The following is an 18,732-nucleotide window of genomic DNA, read 5'->3' as shown; positions in this document are numbered from 1 at the left end:
CAGAGCCTGAGACTGATTTTTTTATAAATTTATAGCTGCACCGAGGTCGTTATCCGCTTAGCTACAACACTGTATTTGTAAGTATTGCATCAAACAGATACGTCAGACTCTGACAAATTATAAACTGATGGGATTATACGAATAAAGACCGAGATTTGAGATTGCAACCGTGCTTGTGTGCAAGCACGGTTGTTGTGTGTGTGTTGTGGGTATGATCGCCGTAAATCGGTCGGCAAAATATTTCATCAAATTGAGTTCCTTTTTTCAGAATGTATCTATCTTTTACGCTGTTGCAAAAAAAATGTTGTTGACAAAGCATAATACCTATATAAAATATTCTTTCTTATTGAAGTTATTTTTTGACTACATAATTATTTAATATTACATATTCCGTACCGAAATAAAAATATCGCTTATCGTAATTTCAAATATAACCCTTGACATTTCTATGTAATATTTATATATTATATACCAGGTTTCACATTTAAAAATATGTAATACATTTAGGTAATACATCTGTAACATGTTTGTCCTCATATTGACAGTGTAAACGATGTGTTAACCACTTTAACAGAAAGTCTCGTCTAGCCATACCGACAACCTCCAACATATTCCTCTCCTCTCATTTTTCGTTCCAACTGGCAACTAATGAAAATTAACTACGAACATCATTGTTGATAAAATATAATTGATATCCTGGAATATAATAAACACAGCCGATAATGAGGAGTTTAGTGGATTACCGTTAACAAAGTTTTCTTTTATATTTGTCAAAACAACATTTTGTTACAAAATTTTCAAAATTAGACTGATGATTCAAATTTTTTTTACATATCACTTTTACTTAATCACGTAAAAACATGTATGAAAATATGATATACCTACCCTATGACTCTGGACAAGTTGGCAGCCAAGGCAAATTATAAATGATGTTTTTGTTATAAATCCCAAATCAAATTTACTTTTAATTTTAGGTATAGATTATCAATTATATATAAACAAAGTCGAAGAAATGATGACTTATCGTCATATGAACCTTTGTAGTACTATATAAGTATTTTTTTACATTTCTCAAACGCTGAGTAAATTAATATTCCTTCTTACGATAAGACAAAACTATAGTAACGTTGTAATAAATACGTAAAATAAATCACTCAATTGAGAATGGTCGAGCTAGAACAAAGATATGAACACGTTGAAATTCGAGTCAGTCGTGAGTGTAGCGCTGCCAGTGAGCAGTCCACTGCGCCTACGTATTTCGTGCAAAAATTGACAAACGTTATTCGAACTTTTTGTAATAGTTATAAAGTTTATTTTCGATATGGCGAAACTTTTAAGTCGAGAACTACCGGACATCGAGGTCAGTATGTATATTTTATATGTCAAAAGCGAATATTTACGATACAAATGAAATAGAATCTCAAAGATAATTCATTTAGTGCGTGTGTTGCAATAGACCTTGGAATAAGCCTATAAATAAAAACATTTCGGTATTAAAATTTACCCATCACTTCAAATTAAGATTAGATATTTAAGTTGATAAGTTGTATATTATATGTATTTCAAAAAATAAAATATTGTATTATTTACAAGACGTAAAATATAATTAAATCATTTCATGATATGTTATTTATCATTATCATGTTAATTTAAATATTTATTATAGGGCTGCATTATGTTTACAAATGTTATCACTAAAAAATTCAAAATTTGTGAATCAAATTTATTAGATATTTCCTATTTGTCTTCTGTATTAAGTACCTATATACGCGGGACATTAGCAGAATATTTTGCGCTAAATTATAAATTTGCGTTGATACAAGCTACAGAAAAAAATAAGGTAACCATAAACTTTACAAAACGAGTCAACAGTCTTAATATTATGATGACTCCATTAAAAACCCTTACCCAACTCTTATTTGATGGACACAAGAGTCTATAAGACTAATAATCCTTGAACGTATTAATTACTTTTAGGGTATTTGTCACAGACTCTACTCTACTCATACATACCATTTTGTTGTACTGATCTGATCAAACTCGATATGAGCCCATAGACAATTACTATTTTTTAACTATTTAAGAATATTCCTAATTGAGAGGGTATTTTTCATATGATTTATGAAATAAGTAGAACGCATATGTTTATGCGACTTAATAAGACAACAATAAAGTATGTTCATAGAGATATACATTATTGTTGTTTCATTAACAATGATACATTTAATATCTCTTATCTAAGACCTTTGACATTTAAGAGATTCACTGTTTAGATAGTGCGAATTGTATAATAATATTTTAGTTAATTTCTTATGAAATATAAACAATATTATTCGTTTATTATTATGTATATTATGTAATTGTATTTTCTTTGTTTTGTTATTGTAAGATTCAAACAATAGATACTGAACAAAAGACACATCACTTTTTGACGTTCAAAACACATAATGTATTGTTTTTTTTTTGTTTTTCATATAGATTATAAATAAAAAAAATATTGTATTTTTCAAAACTTTGACACTTGTAAGATCCAACATGAAAAAAAATATAAAATTAAAACAATACATTTAGTTTTTTAAGAGCGACTATAATATTACGCGAGCGTGCATATGACACAGATCACAATATCATAGACAAAAAAGGATATCATTATTATTTATTACATGATGAAATAATAGCTTATGTACGCTAATGTAAATTATTGCTTTTTTATCCTTTCCGTGAAGATTTTAAAGTATATTATTACATTTCACTGTATGCTTATTTTGAATAAGTAATGACTTCCAAAATAAAGACGAATCCAACGTAACTTGAAATTTTATTACGAAATGTGAATTTGTTCAAATGTTTGAAGACTGTTTATTATGTGTAAGCCCAATCTATCTTGCCGTACTTTTAAACTGTTTACGGTTTGATTCTATCAAGACTTATTATCATATTGAGTTTGTGTTATACCTAAGCCTTTTCATTCCCTAACTGTTTAATTATACCTCCTTTATCTGTCAAGTGCTAACTGCTTGATAACACTTATGTTGTAGAATATAATATCAATTAATACCTACTAAATAAATCTTAATAGACCTTCCATAAAAACTTTGATTGGAAAGCGTGTAAGAATATGATAAGAAATACTATAAACTTACAAGTATACATACAAGGCGATCACAATCAATGTACGCAAAAAAATGATGATGACGGAAAGGATGGTTCTGCTTTGTAAATTGGAAAAGTGATTTTTCTGGTTAATCCTTCACTTTCGATTTTACCCATGCTGTTCTTCAGTTCCATTTGCAAAAAACAGAAACACAAACACATATAGCCTATTCCAATGAAGTAGAAAAAAGATAAACAAACCTTAGACTTACGTAAGGTATTTCATGCGATAGGGACGTTAACAACTGCAACACAATATTTCCTAAATAAATGAATTTAAATTTCGAATTTCAGAATCTTTTAAAACTAAACCCAACGGTCAAACCATACAGCAATTTGGTGCCGTCGGTTCAAACCAAGAAAAATAAACAACATTGGAAAAGGAATGAAGACCGCAAGTGTAACGTAAGTATTAGTAATCGTAACATTGTATTATTTTAGTTCTTTTTTTCTAACAAGTATCGCGAAAGGTCGAATTTTACACATTTTGTTAACAAAATTCGAATGAAATATTTATTACTACTCGTGAGAGTATATAACTCGTTTAGAGATTATAACTCTAAAAAATACAAATCATTTAAGAAATTCATTAAATTTTTACGTAAATTATATTACTAGAGCTGCCCAACACTGGAAAAGAACTTTGACGACATCAAGCATACCACACTGTCTGAACGCGGTGCGCTGAAGGAGGCGGCGAGATGCCTAAAATGCGCAGACGCACCGTGTCAGAAGTCCTGCCCAACTCAGATCGACGTCAAAAGCTTCATCACTAGCATTGCAAATAAAGTAAGTCACAAAGTAGAAGTAATTTAATTAAGAGATTTATAGAGCATGTTAAAAAATAGAAACAAATAATAGTTGTACCTTTTTATTAAATTTTTTAATCCGTTGATTATACTACGAGTTTATGTAAGCAGTATTAAAAGCAGTCTTAAGCAATGCAAGCGGCAAGGGGCAATAAGTGTTCTGGTGATCTCCCCTCCCCCGAAAGATTCTTTGTATAAGGTTAACGGTTAGAAAAATATAAAAATCATAGACACAAAATTAAGAGAGTTTGGGGCGCATCACCGATTTTCAATCATCGACGAGGCGTTTTTCAAAGCGCGGCGCTCGGCTTCGCATTAAAAGCTAATTTTTGTGGTAATTAAATTTTAGATACAATACGTAAATATTTAGCACGAAAATTGATTTATGATAAATAATAACAACGTAAGCTATATTATTAATGTCCCATTTTTTAGTCAAAGACACATTACATTATTTACAGAATTATTATGGAGCTGCCAAAGCAATCCTGTCCGACAACCCTCTAGGCCTCACCTGCGGTATGGTATGTCCGACGAGCGACCTTTGCGTAGGTGGTTGCAACCTACATGCTAGCGAGGAAGGAGCTATTAATATTGGCGGTTTGCAACATTTTGCTATTGACGTAAGTTTTTTTTTTGGAAAGTTATTGTTCGATTGGAAAATACAGTTGTATTGCAATAAACAGCCACGTTTTAAGAAAACTTGGTGGTGCTTACTCGGTTCTTTGATTATGTGAACTCAGAATAAGATCCCCGTGTTTAAAAACGGAGCCATCTTGGCTTCGAAGTCAAGTGTCAACCTATGAATATAATTAATGAGTTTAAAATTATGAAATACCTAGTTTTCTATAGAGAATATAATTATTAGTTAACTATAGAAATTATCACAATCTTACGAAATAATTATATTTGAATTTAAAAAATATGTATATACTTAGATACAATCGATCTTTTTTGTGTCTTTTGATTTACCTATAAAAGTATGTAAGGATATAGTATAAACACATACTGAGATATTTTTTTATGAATTTATAGATATTTATGAGGATGGGCATCCATCAAACCCTCGACCCTAAAACGAAGCCGTTACCTAAGGGTGGGGATCAAAAGATCGCGCTGATTGGCGGAGGACCTGCCAGTCTGAGTTGTGCGTGCTTCTTGGCACGTCTTGGGTATAAGAATATAACAGTCTACGAAAAGGAGAAATTTTTAGGGGGACTTAGGTAAATTATTAAATTTTAATTACTATAAGTTAGAAGAATTTTTGTCTTACTTATTCAATTATAATGTATGAAACTGCCCACCTATAATATTTAAAAATAAATCTTTATAGCTGCCGCACGGTAATAAGCGTTTATTGGCAAACACATAATCGGTCATAATCGGCGTACTACGAACAATGTAGAAAACAGATGACCCGCGAGTCATATGGTAATTTACTAAAAAGGTAATTTAAAAAAAAAAACAAAAAGGCATAAGCTATACTTACTACCTAATGAATAAAATTACAATGATCTTAGCAACGTGATATATTTCATATTTATAATTTCACTCCGATTTGACTAAAACTAATTTATATATTTTTTTCAGTTCGTCCGAGATACCTCAATACCGCCTGCCATACGATGTGGTACAATTCGAGATTGACCTTATAAAAAACTTGGGGGTTAATTTTGTGACTGGTAGAAGCCTTTCTTCTAATGATATAACGGTTGATGTACGTCCATCATACCTTTTACTAAATTAATTTAAAAAAAAAGTAAATCTAGTTAATACTAGTGACCAGTGAAAGGTCAATAACATTCATTAGTTAATGAATATAAGCCCAAACGTTGCTTTGTTATGTCAATATAATTATAAGCTAAAGAAACATAAATAGAGCCTTCCCCTGATGGCACCGTATATTTGACCACTTATTTTCTTATTTTGGTAGTCCATTTGCGCATTTGCCTACCTTATAGTAAAAAAAAAAACAAATAATCGACTATTGTTTCAAAAATGTTAATAATATTAAAACCGGACGACGTATTCCGTCATTCGTATGTTATATCTTCACAAAAAGAAAATTAGCAACTTTATAACTATAACTTCATAAATATAATTTCGAAAACATGTTCAAAGACCTTTAACTTAATGTTAACAGCGAAAAACTATTATTAAGTTGAAATAGAAATATTTATAAATAGTTTTAATTTTTAGGGTCTACTAAAAGATGGTCACTCCGCTGTTTTTCTCGGTATCGGTCTACCAGAACCTAAAAGCATTCCAATTTTCAAAGATCTCACAACGGATATGGGATTTTATACCAGTAAAGATTTCTTACCGCTCGTTTCAAAAGGAAGCAAAAGAGGTTTGTTAAAACGAACTCATGTTAGTACGATTTCTTTTCTACAATATAATATGAACTGCAGTATTTTAATATAATTTATTTTATGTGTAATATGTCTATGCATACATATATTAAATATATATGTGTGCATATACACAATAATAGCTCAAACTTAAAATAAAATTGCAATTTTATTTTTACATAAATAAATAATCCATGAATCGATCGACGGCCATTTTTTTCTGTTTGTATCCAATTGGTCATTATTAATATAAGCGGTTTCCCATTTTTTATTGATATTGAAATACCAACGTGTGTGTAGGAATGTGTGTCTGTAAGTCCGCCCTGCCAGAGCTGTACGGCAACGTGATAGTCCTGGGAGCGGGGGACACCGCCTTCGACTGCGCGACGTCCGCCCTGCGCTGCGGCGCTAGGCGAGTGTTCGTCGTGTTCCGGAAGGGCTTCACTAACATCAGGGCTGTCCCGGAAGAGGTATACCTTCTTTAAATAAATTATTAAATTAAATAAAGGAAAAATAATATATTACCAATCCGTTTTCACTTACTATGAATCGAGGAGTGGTCGACACGATTCGAGAAGATTGCCATTCTCGTTATCATAACAGTCGGCATCGTGATTTCGGTTGAGTGAATGAAACCGAAACAGTTATTAGATAATTGGAATAACAATAATAATAAAGTAACGAACCCTCACTATACTGATACTTTTTGATAGTTTGCTTCTTTTTTCTTTTACTTTTTTATGTTATTTATTTTTTTGGGTACGAAGTTAAATTATTCTCAACGTACAAATTAATTTTACACTTAAATATCTAAACTATTATAATTATAATTATTATTACAGGTTGACCTCGCTAAAGATGAAAAATGTGAATTCGTGCCGTTCATGTCTCCACAGGAAGTTATTGTGCGGGACGGAAAGGTACAGACAGAAGAAAATTTTTTTTTTAAATTATTATAGATATATATGTAATATAACATATTGTAGAGAGGCAAATTGTAATATTTTGTGGAACGTCTTCCAATATTTTAATTGTTAAGAGTTAAATATTGTGTTATACGCTTTATATTTTTATACGTTGTAGGCTAGTAACATGCAGCATGTTGCGAATTATGTTTTTCCACCTATTTTACTACAAAATGGGCAGATTCCTAACCATGGTTACTAGCGTTCCATCTAACAACGGCTTCATGAGCTTTCCATATGTAAAGCTACATACTGACGGTACATAAGTACCGTTCCGCACAGTAGCTGCAAAACTCCAAACTTAAGGCAGCTATTGAGAACATTGAATTGACAATAAAACAATTTTTCAATTCCAGGGATGTAAAACGAAACAGTTTAACACAAATACCAAACTTATAGATGTTAAATGACATAGGTGTAATAATAGGATTTGTATTTTACATACATAACATAAGCAGCCTGTAAATTTCCCACTGCTGGGCTAAGGCCTCCTCTCCCTCTGAGGAGAAGGTTTGAGCATATTCCACCACGCTGCTCCAATGCGGGTTGGTAGAATACACATGTGGCAGAATTTCGTTGAAATTAGACACATGCAGGTTTCCTCACGATGTTTTCCTTCACCGCCGAGCACGAGATGAATTATAAACACAAATTAAGCACATGAAAATTCAGTGGTGCTTGCCTGGGTTTGAACCCAAAATAATCGGTCAAGATGGACGCGTTCTAACCACTGGGTCATCTCATATTTGTATTTTAAATTCTGATATATTATTTTCATATCTATTACAGATTGTTGCTCTTAAAATGTGTCGCACGGAGCAATTAGAAGACGGTGAATGGATCGAGGACCCGGACCAAGTTATGCAGTTAAAAGCCAATTTCATAATATCAGCCTTCGGATCCGGCCTTTATGATAATGAAGGTAACTATAGGTATATTATTATGTCACTAAATTAATTCGAGATGGAAATATAAATTATTTTTTCTATTTACGTTTCATAAATATAACACTAGAAAACTTACTTCAGTTGGTGGTAGGGCTTTGTGCAAGTCCGTCTGGGTAGGTACTACCCACTCATCAGATATTCTACCGCCAAGCAGCAGTACTCAATATTGTTGTGTTCCGGTTTGAAGGGTGAGTGAGTCAGTGTAACTACAGGCACAAGAGATATAACATCTTAGTTCCCAAGGTTGGCGGCGCATTGATGATGTAAGGAATGGTTAATATTTCTTACAACGCCATTGTCTATGGGCGGTGGCGACCACTTACCATCAGGTGGCCCATTTGCTCGTCCGCCTACCGATACCATAAAAAAAACGAAAACTTCTATAATATGATAACTTCAGCGTGATAATGAATCATATATGTTGTGTTGCGTCTATGATGTATATTCCTACAAATATTACACACCGATCAATATTTTCTTCAAACGAAATATATCCTTCGAACCGTTTTTTTACTAAGATATTATATATTGTAGTAAAAGAAGCTATGGCGAGTGTGAAGCTAAACCGTTGGGGGCTACCAGAAGCGCACGAAACAACTATGCAGAGTGTTAGCATTCCTCAAGTGTTCGTCGGCGGAGATCTCGCTGGTGTCGCGGAGACCACGGTCGAATCTGTTAACGATGGAAAAACTGCCGCTTGGTTTATGCATTGTTATTTACAGGTCAGTATTAAGAGGATTTATTATGATCAGATACGATAAAACGGCAACAGTTTCAGTCATCGTTTACGTCATATATAACATTTGCATCATACCAAAATACAGATCTACAAAAATACAACGTATTTAGGTCGATAATATAACTAGTCAGTGGATGGTACCGTACGAAGGTTAGTAGGAGGTAAAACGGTTCACGGACCTCGTTTTAAATCAAATGCTGGATATGTCTTTGGAATTCATATAACGTTCCTTGGAAAGGAAATCAGTGAATAAAAATGTATCTCTTCACGAGATCGTGAGAAATATATACCTAACTCGCAATAGAAGATCAGTAGGTATTATTGAGCCAGAAGATAGACATCAATAGGATACTTGTGGGTAGCCCGCGAAACTTCGCGTTTATTCAACAGATTTCGAAACCTATGACAAATTTTGTTTTGATTTAATTTCACTGTAAACTGACGACGTCTGTTCGCACATGTTTTTACACAGCCATAGCGCCGCTCTCTACCCGGCCAGTAACTTTTTCCGATTCTAATAAATTAAATGAATTACATTAATTATTTGTTAAATCTTAACTATATAGTTAATTGCTATCAAGAATCCTCTTTAATTTTCTGCACATCTACGGTTGGAGCTCTTCAAAATAAAACCATAACCGATCTTCTACGTGCAGCTATCGTTACATAATCACTGGCACAAAAATCGGCTTACGCTATTAATATATAAGAAGATTACTATTTACTCACTTTATATTTTTAAACTATTTCAGGGTATTCCATATGATTCTCCAGTCGAACTGCCAAAGTTTCACTGCCCCATAGACGAGGTAGATCTGTCAGTGGAGGTGTGCGGCATTCGCTTCGAGAACCCGTTCGGTTTAGCGAGTGCTCCTCCCACCACCAGCTCCGCCATGATCCGACGAGCTTTCGAACAGGGCTGGGGCTTCGTTGTTACGAAGACATTTGGACTTGATAAGGTTTATATTTATTTTGAAAGTTTATTAACGTTAAAAACATAAAGAATCGTATATTAAAATTTATTGTATTTCTAATGTCAAATACGCATAAACACACGTAAAAGTGAGTGGGCTGGTACGTAGGGTAGTTACAGGAACATATTTTTAAATTCAGAAGTTAAAAACGAGATTGCAATATGTTTTTCCATATAAATATATACATACAACTACAGTTATTCATCCTCCTACCAAATCAATGCCTCGGATAATAGGCAATAACATCTTGACTTGGTCTGAATTCCCGTATCAATTAAAATATATCTCTTAAATGTATCTCCAGGATCTGGTGACCAACGTGTCCCCGCGCATCGTGCGCGGCGTGACGTCGGGCGAGAGCTTCGGGCCGGGACAGGGGTCGTTCCTCAACATCGAGCTCATCTCGGAGAAGTGCGCCGCCTACTGGTGCCAGAGTATAACGGAGCTGAAACGAGATTTCCCGACGAAGGTGAGCCGCTTAGTGTGTAGGCGATTGTTACTTGTACGAAATATGTAACTTTCTATTACTCTTGGCATAATCAAAAATGCATAATAGTAGTTGATTTCCTGTAAATACTTGATTATCTTAAATAGTTTTGAGATATTATTTTACGAAAAATTTATAATTTTTACCTAAATACTTTACGTTTATATAAGTTTTGGGATGTGGAATTACGGCGCACATTGAACACAATCAATAGCAGGGATGCAACGAACCTCATTTAGGTTGGGCAATGCATGTTGATGCATCAAACTTAATGGAATATACTTATGTTGCTCTTGTTGTAGGTGGTTATAGCATCAATAATGTGCTCGTATAACGAAGCTGACTGGACGGAGCTGTCTCAGAGTGCGGAGGCGTCGGGCGCAGACGCGTTGGAGCTCAATCTGTCGTGTCCACACGGAATGGGAGAGTCCGGGATGGGGCTCGCTTGTGGGCAGGTATTATTAAGATAATTTCACATTGGAGATATATTTTATGTAGCGGAACAGCTATAAATAACGTGTTTAATTGTAATAGTCTGTAAATACCCTACTAAGCTCTCCAATCCTTGGACAGAAAGTGACTAAGTGGTACAGAACTTCATCTGGGTATAGACAGGTTACTTGCAACGTTTAAATTCATCGTTGAGCACAAGATTAATTTTATAATCAAGCACGTGAAAACTCAATGAAATATATGTTGTGTTTAAGATATTGAGACTTTGTTATCATTAAATAGTTTCTATAACTAATGCGAATTTGTTAGAAATTTATATTAAAATAATAAATTATTATCTATAAAATAGTCTGTAGTTTCGTCTTAAGATTAATAAAGAGTTCTCTAACAAATTTCAAAGATAGGTATTAAGAAAAATATTTGCGTATATAAATATCAATGATAAGACTTTTGTAATAATTATTTTTTATGAGACTACATTATTGAGTATTGTTTATAAAATTGCTTGAAATAAGTGTCTCACTAGTATTAAGTTTAAGATTCATTTTTAATTTTTAATAGGACCCAGTGTTAGTCAAAGGAATATCTCAATGGGTGCGGAAGGCAATAAAGATTCCCTTCTTCGTAAAGCTAACGCCAAATATCACCGATATCGTAGGAATTGCAAAGGCAGCTTATGAAGGTATGATTATTGAACACTAAATAGTCATAGATAATAGAAATAAAAACTCATTTATATATTTCAAAATACCTCGAAAATATTCACGAATATTACTTTTTTTAATTCACGAGTTTAAATTTAACACAGGGTGAAATCTTTCACTTTCGTATAACGAGACGGTTTGTTGAATTATTAAAGCAAAGATAAGATAATATATCGTGTACACACACATCTGAACTGACTGAACTCATAAACGGCTGGCCCGATTTTGATTAAATTTTTCATGTGTATTCGAGTGGGTCTCAGGATGGCTTAGATTAATTAAGAAATAAAATTCTTATTTCAATATATATATAAATATTGCGGAATATTTGTGCAAATAGACTTAAATTGTAATTATAAGCTGTATAAATTTCATTAAAAAGGTGGAGCGAGCGGCGTGTCAGCTATTAACACTGTTTCGGGTTTGATGTCTATAAGAGCGGATGCGACGCCATGGCCGAAAGTTGGTAAGATAATTAATATTAAAAAACTACATGGATTATTGTATCAATCAATGTTTTACAAACTAAGCCATTTTTTATTTAAACGGAGTGTATATTATATACCTAATGCTTATACTTTTTATTAAATATAATGATGTGCTAAATAATTAATCTACGCTCATATATAAATCGCTGTTATTACATTAATTCATGTGTTATTAAAAAGTTTTTTTACCGCTAATATAACAGAAAAATTATCATTACTAAGGCTGGCTTCAATAGTTAGGATATATGTATTTTAATTCTGCAATTTGAAAAGGTCTTAGAATGTAATACTAAAAATAGTCTATAAATATGTATAGGGTACACGTTACCGATATGTTTTTATTAATAGGTCGCGAAAAGAACACGACTTATGGTGGCGTGTCCGGTAACGCCACCCGCCCCATGGGCCTGCGCGCCGTATCCGCCATCGCCAACAAGCTGCCCGCCTTCCCCATACTGGGCATCGGTGGCATCGACTCCGCAGACTCCGCCTTGCAGTTTATTATGTGCGGAGCGCCTGTTGTTCAGGTCGGTGTCGTTTTTATCGACAAATATAAATATATATATAAAAGAATAAAAAAATCTAAAATATTCGGCAGTTACATTGTGAAATGTAACCACAATCAAATCGTTAAAAGACTTGTTTACAGTTACATCAAACATAATGTTTTTCTTTATTTCATTTTATCTTAAAAATTACAATATTTTAATTCCCTTTAATTATATAACCTAACTATAGTTTAATATAATTTTATTTTAAAAGAATTGCCGTACTTGATTTTTACAGTTCTTATATTGTTAGTATATTTAATTTATTTGGGCATATTCGTTTTTAATAAATCGAATAAAAAGAGGCACATTTAATTTGTATTGTTATATATTTTTGTAGATCTGTAGCGCGGTTCAAAATCAAGACTTTACATTGGTAGAGGATTATATAACAGGTCTCAAAGCTCTTTTATATCTACGTTCTCAAGGCCTAACCGGTTGGACCGGTCAGTCTCCTCCAACCCCTAAACATCAGAAAGGCAAACCGGTTCAGACTCTGTATGATGATAATGGCAAGGTAATTAAGGACTTTTTACATTCGATTCCAATTCAAAAATAAACGCCAGGTACATTAAATAATGCTATTTTCATTTTAGGTGCTGGCACATTTTGGTCCATATAATAGAAAACGTGAAGAATTACTTCATAATATTAGGCTCAGTTCTGATATATTGAGTGAAAATAAGATCGATTGTCCTTTAGCTAAGAAGGATATTATTGTCAATGGAAATGTCAATGTGCCTCGAATTCAGGACGTTGTGGGTGAAGCATTGCCAAGGATTGGCACGTATAAACATTTGGACAACACCAAGCAAGTTGTGGCTCTAATTGATGATGTAAGTCAAATTCTTTTATAAGGCTTGTCCATAAACAAAATATTTAAAAATGGCGGATAATACTTGTCTTATGACTTATAAATATGTAATAGAATTACGTTCATAATATATTTGTACGGCTTAAACTACTTTTTGTCTTTTGAAAAATATTTTATAACATTAAATAATTGATCTTGCGTCACTAAGCTAAATTGTTTTGTTTTTACGTGAAAACAGTTTAAACAAATTGCTTTGTAACCGTAAAAAGTGCATCGGAATTGCCAATAGTCAAATAGAACAGAATACTACCGTCAAGCAGCAATTAGTATTGTTGTGTTCCGGTTTGAAGGGTGAGTGAGTCAGTGCAACTACAAGCACAAGAGACATAACACTTTACCTCCCAAGGTTGGCGGCGCATTGTTGATGTAAGGAATGTTTAATATTTCTTACTGCGCGTTTATGAGTGGTGGTGACCACTTACCATCAGATGGCCCATCCGCCTATTTAAATCATTTAAAAAAATGTAGAACATATCTTTTTACGATATAACTCAAGTTCTTACAAACTTTTGTGATGTTTTGTTTTCATTGAGTAATTTCGAATTTCTTTATATATTTGTATTTTCAGGATATGTGTATAAATTGCGGTAAATGCTATATGGCCTGTGCAGACTCAGGGTACCAAGCTATCGAGTAAGTATTATTATAAATGTTTCGAATCTTAGTAAAGTACTATAGTGGTTTATTAACATTTATGGAAATAATTTCATTTAAAATAAAGTATGATTTAAAAATGTAATATCTAAATGTCTGTATAAATAATTAATTTCAATTAAGTATGGTAATTTTACGTTTACGAAATATTATCGTTTTTCTAGATTCGATCCAGAAACGCACATACCACACGTAACGGACGACTGCACGGGGTGTACCTTGTGCCTATCAGTTTGTCCTATCATTGATTGCATATCGTAAGTTATTATAGATATTTAATTTATAAATAATTAATGGTTTCAAGTTTTTGGCAAATATATTTTAATCGTTACTATTTTTCGGTTTTAGGATGGTGCCGAAACAAATACCTCACATCATCAAACGAGGCTTGCATTATCAAGTTCACCCGGTTTCGCCATTGGGTTCCGTGTGTCAATAAAACAATATATATGGTAAAAATGTATTCAAATATAAAAATATATTTCTATGAAGTAACAAATATATATTTTTTCATTTTAAATTCGTAACTTTGTCGTAAATATCATCTGCCCTTTTCTTAGCCATTTCCCATGAATAAACCCAGTCATTAGAAGGATTTACTTGCAATGTCAGTGCCGAGATTGGCTTAGGGCAGTTATAATGTTTTTTACTCACTACGCGTTTAACTTGCATCCCTACATTATTGTCGTGAAGTTTCTCACAAATAAAACATTCAAACTTTGAAGCTACTTCTAGAGCATCTCTTTGATATTGTCTCGTTTTAAATTCATCTATCAGTCTTTTATTCGTTATTTCTTCTTTGGTCTTATGTGTTAAGTATTCTTCGTACAAATTGTCATTATTTAAAAGCTTTTTTAGGTGATCACTCATCCTTTTTGGTGTTGGAAAATCCTCTAATAAAATTGCTGATTTGTTGTTTGGTAACCAGTCTCTTATTGTTGTTGATCCAAAATAAATCGGCACGGTACCAATTTTGATAGCCCGCCAAAACTTTTCTGTTACATAATCCTCGCAAACACCGTTTTCTATAGCCAGTACAAATTTGTATCTTGAAATATAATTAAGAAAATCATCATCATTTAAATTATTTAAATAATCTTCTTGGAATTTCATCGGCATTTCTTTATTATTCAGGCAAGCTCCATAAGAGTCAATCTCGATAAACTTCATTAGTTCCTTTACGTAAGTGTCTCTTTCTGTAGCCGTTTCACAGTCAGATTGAAGATATAAAATGGGCGATAGTTCGTTCAACAATTTTGTTTTAACTCTAGTTGGCTTAAAATATTTTGTACTCGTTATATCTTGTAATGATTCTAAATACTGCAAAGGAAATGGAATGTCGCTGTACCGACTAAATGTTGCAGAATAATTGAATAGACTTAGTATTTTTTCGTGCAACAACTCTTCAACATTTCTTGGTGATTCCTCATGATACAGGCCCCATAAAATTTTATTTGGATTCCTTGGTAATGGTAGATCATCAAACTTGATGTTACTCGCGTAAAATAAATACGCATTGACATTGAAAATTTCATTATAATTTTTGTCTTTTATAAAATCACACTTTATATTGTTTGGACAATGTATTGTTTCTGAGGTTCCAGGAAATCCTGAAGTCCACCACATTATCACTGGGTTATCACCATATTTAATAACTTTAGTTTCTCCATTGATCCAAGTCCAGATAAGTAAGATTGTCAAAGATATCGCACTAATCCATGCAACTTCGTTCAATGTCACTTTAAATATCCTTTTAGATATTTTCGTCCATATTTTAAAAACACGGCACATTTTTAGGTAATAATATTTATATAAAAACTGCTTTTCTATCATTTGTTTATTTTGTTCATTAGGAATAAGTCCACATTATTGAACACATCACATAACCATTTATCACAGGAAGTTATGATAGAGCATTGTTACTGTTTAAATAACATGTTACAAATAAATATTAAAAATTAAAATAAAAGATAAACCACTCAGAATTATTATTTTAATAACTATCATAGAGTTATTCCTCTCTCTTTGTACATATAATAACCATCCATACAAAATGCTATTATCAAATCTAAATAAAACAATCCATAAATTGCTCCAACAATTTTGCCAGAAATTAAAAGGTTTATTAATGCCAATATTGTCAAAGTAAGTTCTATTATTATGTAATAAAATTCAGCTTCATATTGAACCTGATCAACAACATATAGCACCATTAAAAACATGGACAGCATTAGGGTCGGAGCAGCGACCACACATTGCCAAATATCCACCGGCTCCACAATATGGGGAATTATATTCAGAAGAAGTGCGACTACCTAAAAGTAAGAGGCTCTTGTAGTTAAAAAGTAGTATAAGAATAAATTTTGCCAGTTATGTTTTTTTAACAAATCTGTTGCCTAAAAACCTACACCTTTTAATAACAACTAAATTAGAACAATAAAATAATAGAATGTTCATAATTAATTTATTAAACATAATCAGTCATCATTATCACCAAACAATATGCATCCTCTTTCTCTAATAACAAAATAATTGTCTATACAGAGTGCTATTAAGAGGTGGCAATAAAATAGTCCATACAATTTCCCTGCGGGTTCGGTTTGCAAAAATACTAGGAGAAAAGCAGCAGTAGTTAAAAATATCTGTGTTACTAAGTAAAGTTGCTCAGCCAAGTTATGCACTTGGTCCACTAAATAGAGTACTATAAACATAACAGACATGATGAGTGTTGGGGCAACAGCCAGACAGTGCATGATTCCAGCATCGTTCAATACAAACGGAATTATCATGAGAAGCAATGACATTACCTAAAAGTAAACGAGATTCTATAATTTTGTAATGGAAATAACTATATACAGTGGGATCGGTTCTCGAATTGTTTAACAAATTTAAAAAATTGTACATTGGTATAGTTTTACTATTCCAATGTACTGAGTATCTTTTAGATACTCAGTTCATCTTAACAAAAAATGAATGAGTACCTATTCAGATTTAACGATATATATATTCATAATTAAATCATAACTTATTAATATTCTTATAACTTTTGTAGTGTACTTGTAAGTTGTAACTGTCAATGTCAATAAAAGTTAAGAGGTATATTGTATAAGTATATAGCAAATATAAGTAATATAGATAATAAAGTTATTTCATATAGTTCGTTTAGTAATTATTGAAATTAATAATAGTACTTGATTTTTTAATTGATTATTCGTCATGTTTGGCGTACGAGATGTTTTTTTTCCTTATTGTGGTAATTTTTTTGTAATAATATAAACGTAGTGAACGAAAATAAAACAATAATGAATAAAAAAGATTATCTATTTGACTAATAGATATCTAAAATAATACAACAGATATTATATCTAAAATAATACGTGTTGTATTATTTTAGATATCTATTTATAAAAAATATCTTACATAAACCATTAAGCACAACTAAATGTGCAACCTCTTTCATTTGCAATCAAAAATAGATCAAGGGATAGAGCTGTTAATAATGCAAAATAAAAAACACCATATATTAACCATAACCAAACTCTTACAAGGTTTAAGAGGAAACATTGAATAAACGCTCCAAAAGTGAATAAAATTTGGAAGAATAAATACATTTTCTCCATGAATAATGGCACCTTCCTGCGCAAATACAATATTATGAATAAAAATGAAATCACTAAAGTAGGGCCTGTTGATATGCAGTACATGTGACCTTGAGGCTTAGGAATCACCATAGGTAATAAGGTAATTACTAGCGAAATAACCTATAAAAATAATTCCTGATCTAAATATTTTTCATATGACATTTAATCATATACATTCAATATCTGCAGTGTGATAAATACTTACAAACTCAACAAGTTTCATCAAAAATATATTGTATCTGATTAACTCACTCCATTTTTTGTCAACAGGGACGGAATCTGTAAGATAAAGTACAAATACTTGAATAATATAATTATTATTCAAGGGATAAACCAATTATAATTTTCGTTACAGTAAATTTATGTCTTTTTTAAGTCAAATATTGTGAATGTTAAAACTTAATAACAAGAATTATATTATTGACTGTTATGAAACAAACTTTACCATTTATTATCATATCAGACATTTTGATCAAGTTTTAATAATATTTTATAAATATTATTTTATTTAAATCATTATATTCATTATGAATAACTGTTATCATTTGGTAATTATTTTTCTTATTTAATATTGCAATAGTAAACACTATTTAGGTTATTATGCTCCGATATTCAATGTAATAATATACTATATGCGAACGAACGTGAAACGAAAGTAAAGAAGTTTGCCTTTCAAAATGTCATATTTTATTCTTCTTTGCTATATTTTATGCACAATGAGGTCTATATAGTTAATTGAAATTGAATGCAATTTTTTTAACGTAAGTTGGAATTTTCTTAAAATTTTGAAGGTAAAATGTATGTTATAAAAAATATTCATCTATGATGAAACACATGGTTTTTAAGCTACCATAGTCGACTTAGTGTGATTTGTTTGGTAATGATTGTCGTTTTTTGATTTTATAAATTACAATACTATCCTAGCCGTCAAATGTCAAATGGTCA

General features: G+C 32.0%; 2 protein-coding genes across 2 annotated transcripts; one reads left to right on the top strand and one right to left on the bottom strand.

Annotated features, from left to right (window-relative positions):
* Positions 1–1,186: 1,186 nt before the first annotated feature.
* On the top strand, positions 1,187–14,647 carry Su(r) (suppressor of rudimentary). Its single transcript, XM_026631371.2, has 22 exons — positions 1,187–1,360; positions 3,448–3,558; positions 3,772–3,942; positions 4,424–4,585; positions 4,998–5,185; positions 5,553–5,679; positions 6,162–6,312; positions 6,614–6,783; positions 7,156–7,233; positions 8,068–8,200; positions 8,760–8,947; positions 9,717–9,923; positions 10,243–10,407; positions 10,728–10,880; positions 11,440–11,560; positions 11,965–12,048; positions 12,419–12,597; positions 12,959–13,135; positions 13,215–13,454; positions 14,061–14,125; positions 14,311–14,403; positions 14,495–14,647. Exons 1-22 carry the CDS (start codon positions 1,322–1,324, stop codon positions 14,583–14,585), a joined length of 3,093 nt encoding a protein of 1,030 aa, XP_026487156.2. The 5' UTR covers positions 1,187–1,321; the 3' UTR covers positions 14,586–14,647.
* LOC113394162 (alpha-(1,3)-fucosyltransferase 10) lies at positions 14,595–17,053 on the bottom strand. Its single transcript, XM_064215923.1, has one exon. The coding sequence runs from the start codon at positions 15,977–15,979 to the stop codon at positions 14,657–14,659; it is 1,323 nt and encodes a 440-aa protein (XP_064071993.1). The 5' UTR covers positions 15,980–17,053; the 3' UTR covers positions 14,595–14,656.
* Positions 17,054–18,732: the final 1,679 nt, after the last annotated feature.

This window comes from Vanessa tameamea, chromosome 9, assembly GCF_037043105.1.
Source record: "Vanessa tameamea isolate UH-Manoa-2023 chromosome 9, ilVanTame1 primary haplotype, whole genome shotgun sequence".
Taxonomy (NCBI): domain Eukaryota; kingdom Metazoa; phylum Arthropoda; class Insecta; order Lepidoptera; family Nymphalidae; genus Vanessa; species Vanessa tameamea.
The sequence above is the reverse complement of the archived record's forward strand: the minus strand, read 5'-3'. Positions and strand labels throughout refer to the sequence as shown.

Coding starts and splice junctions, on each gene's coding strand:
- LOC113394162 (XM_064215923.1), bottom strand. CDS start 15,979: ATGATAGAAAAGCAGTTTTTATATAAATATTATTACCTAAAAATGTGC.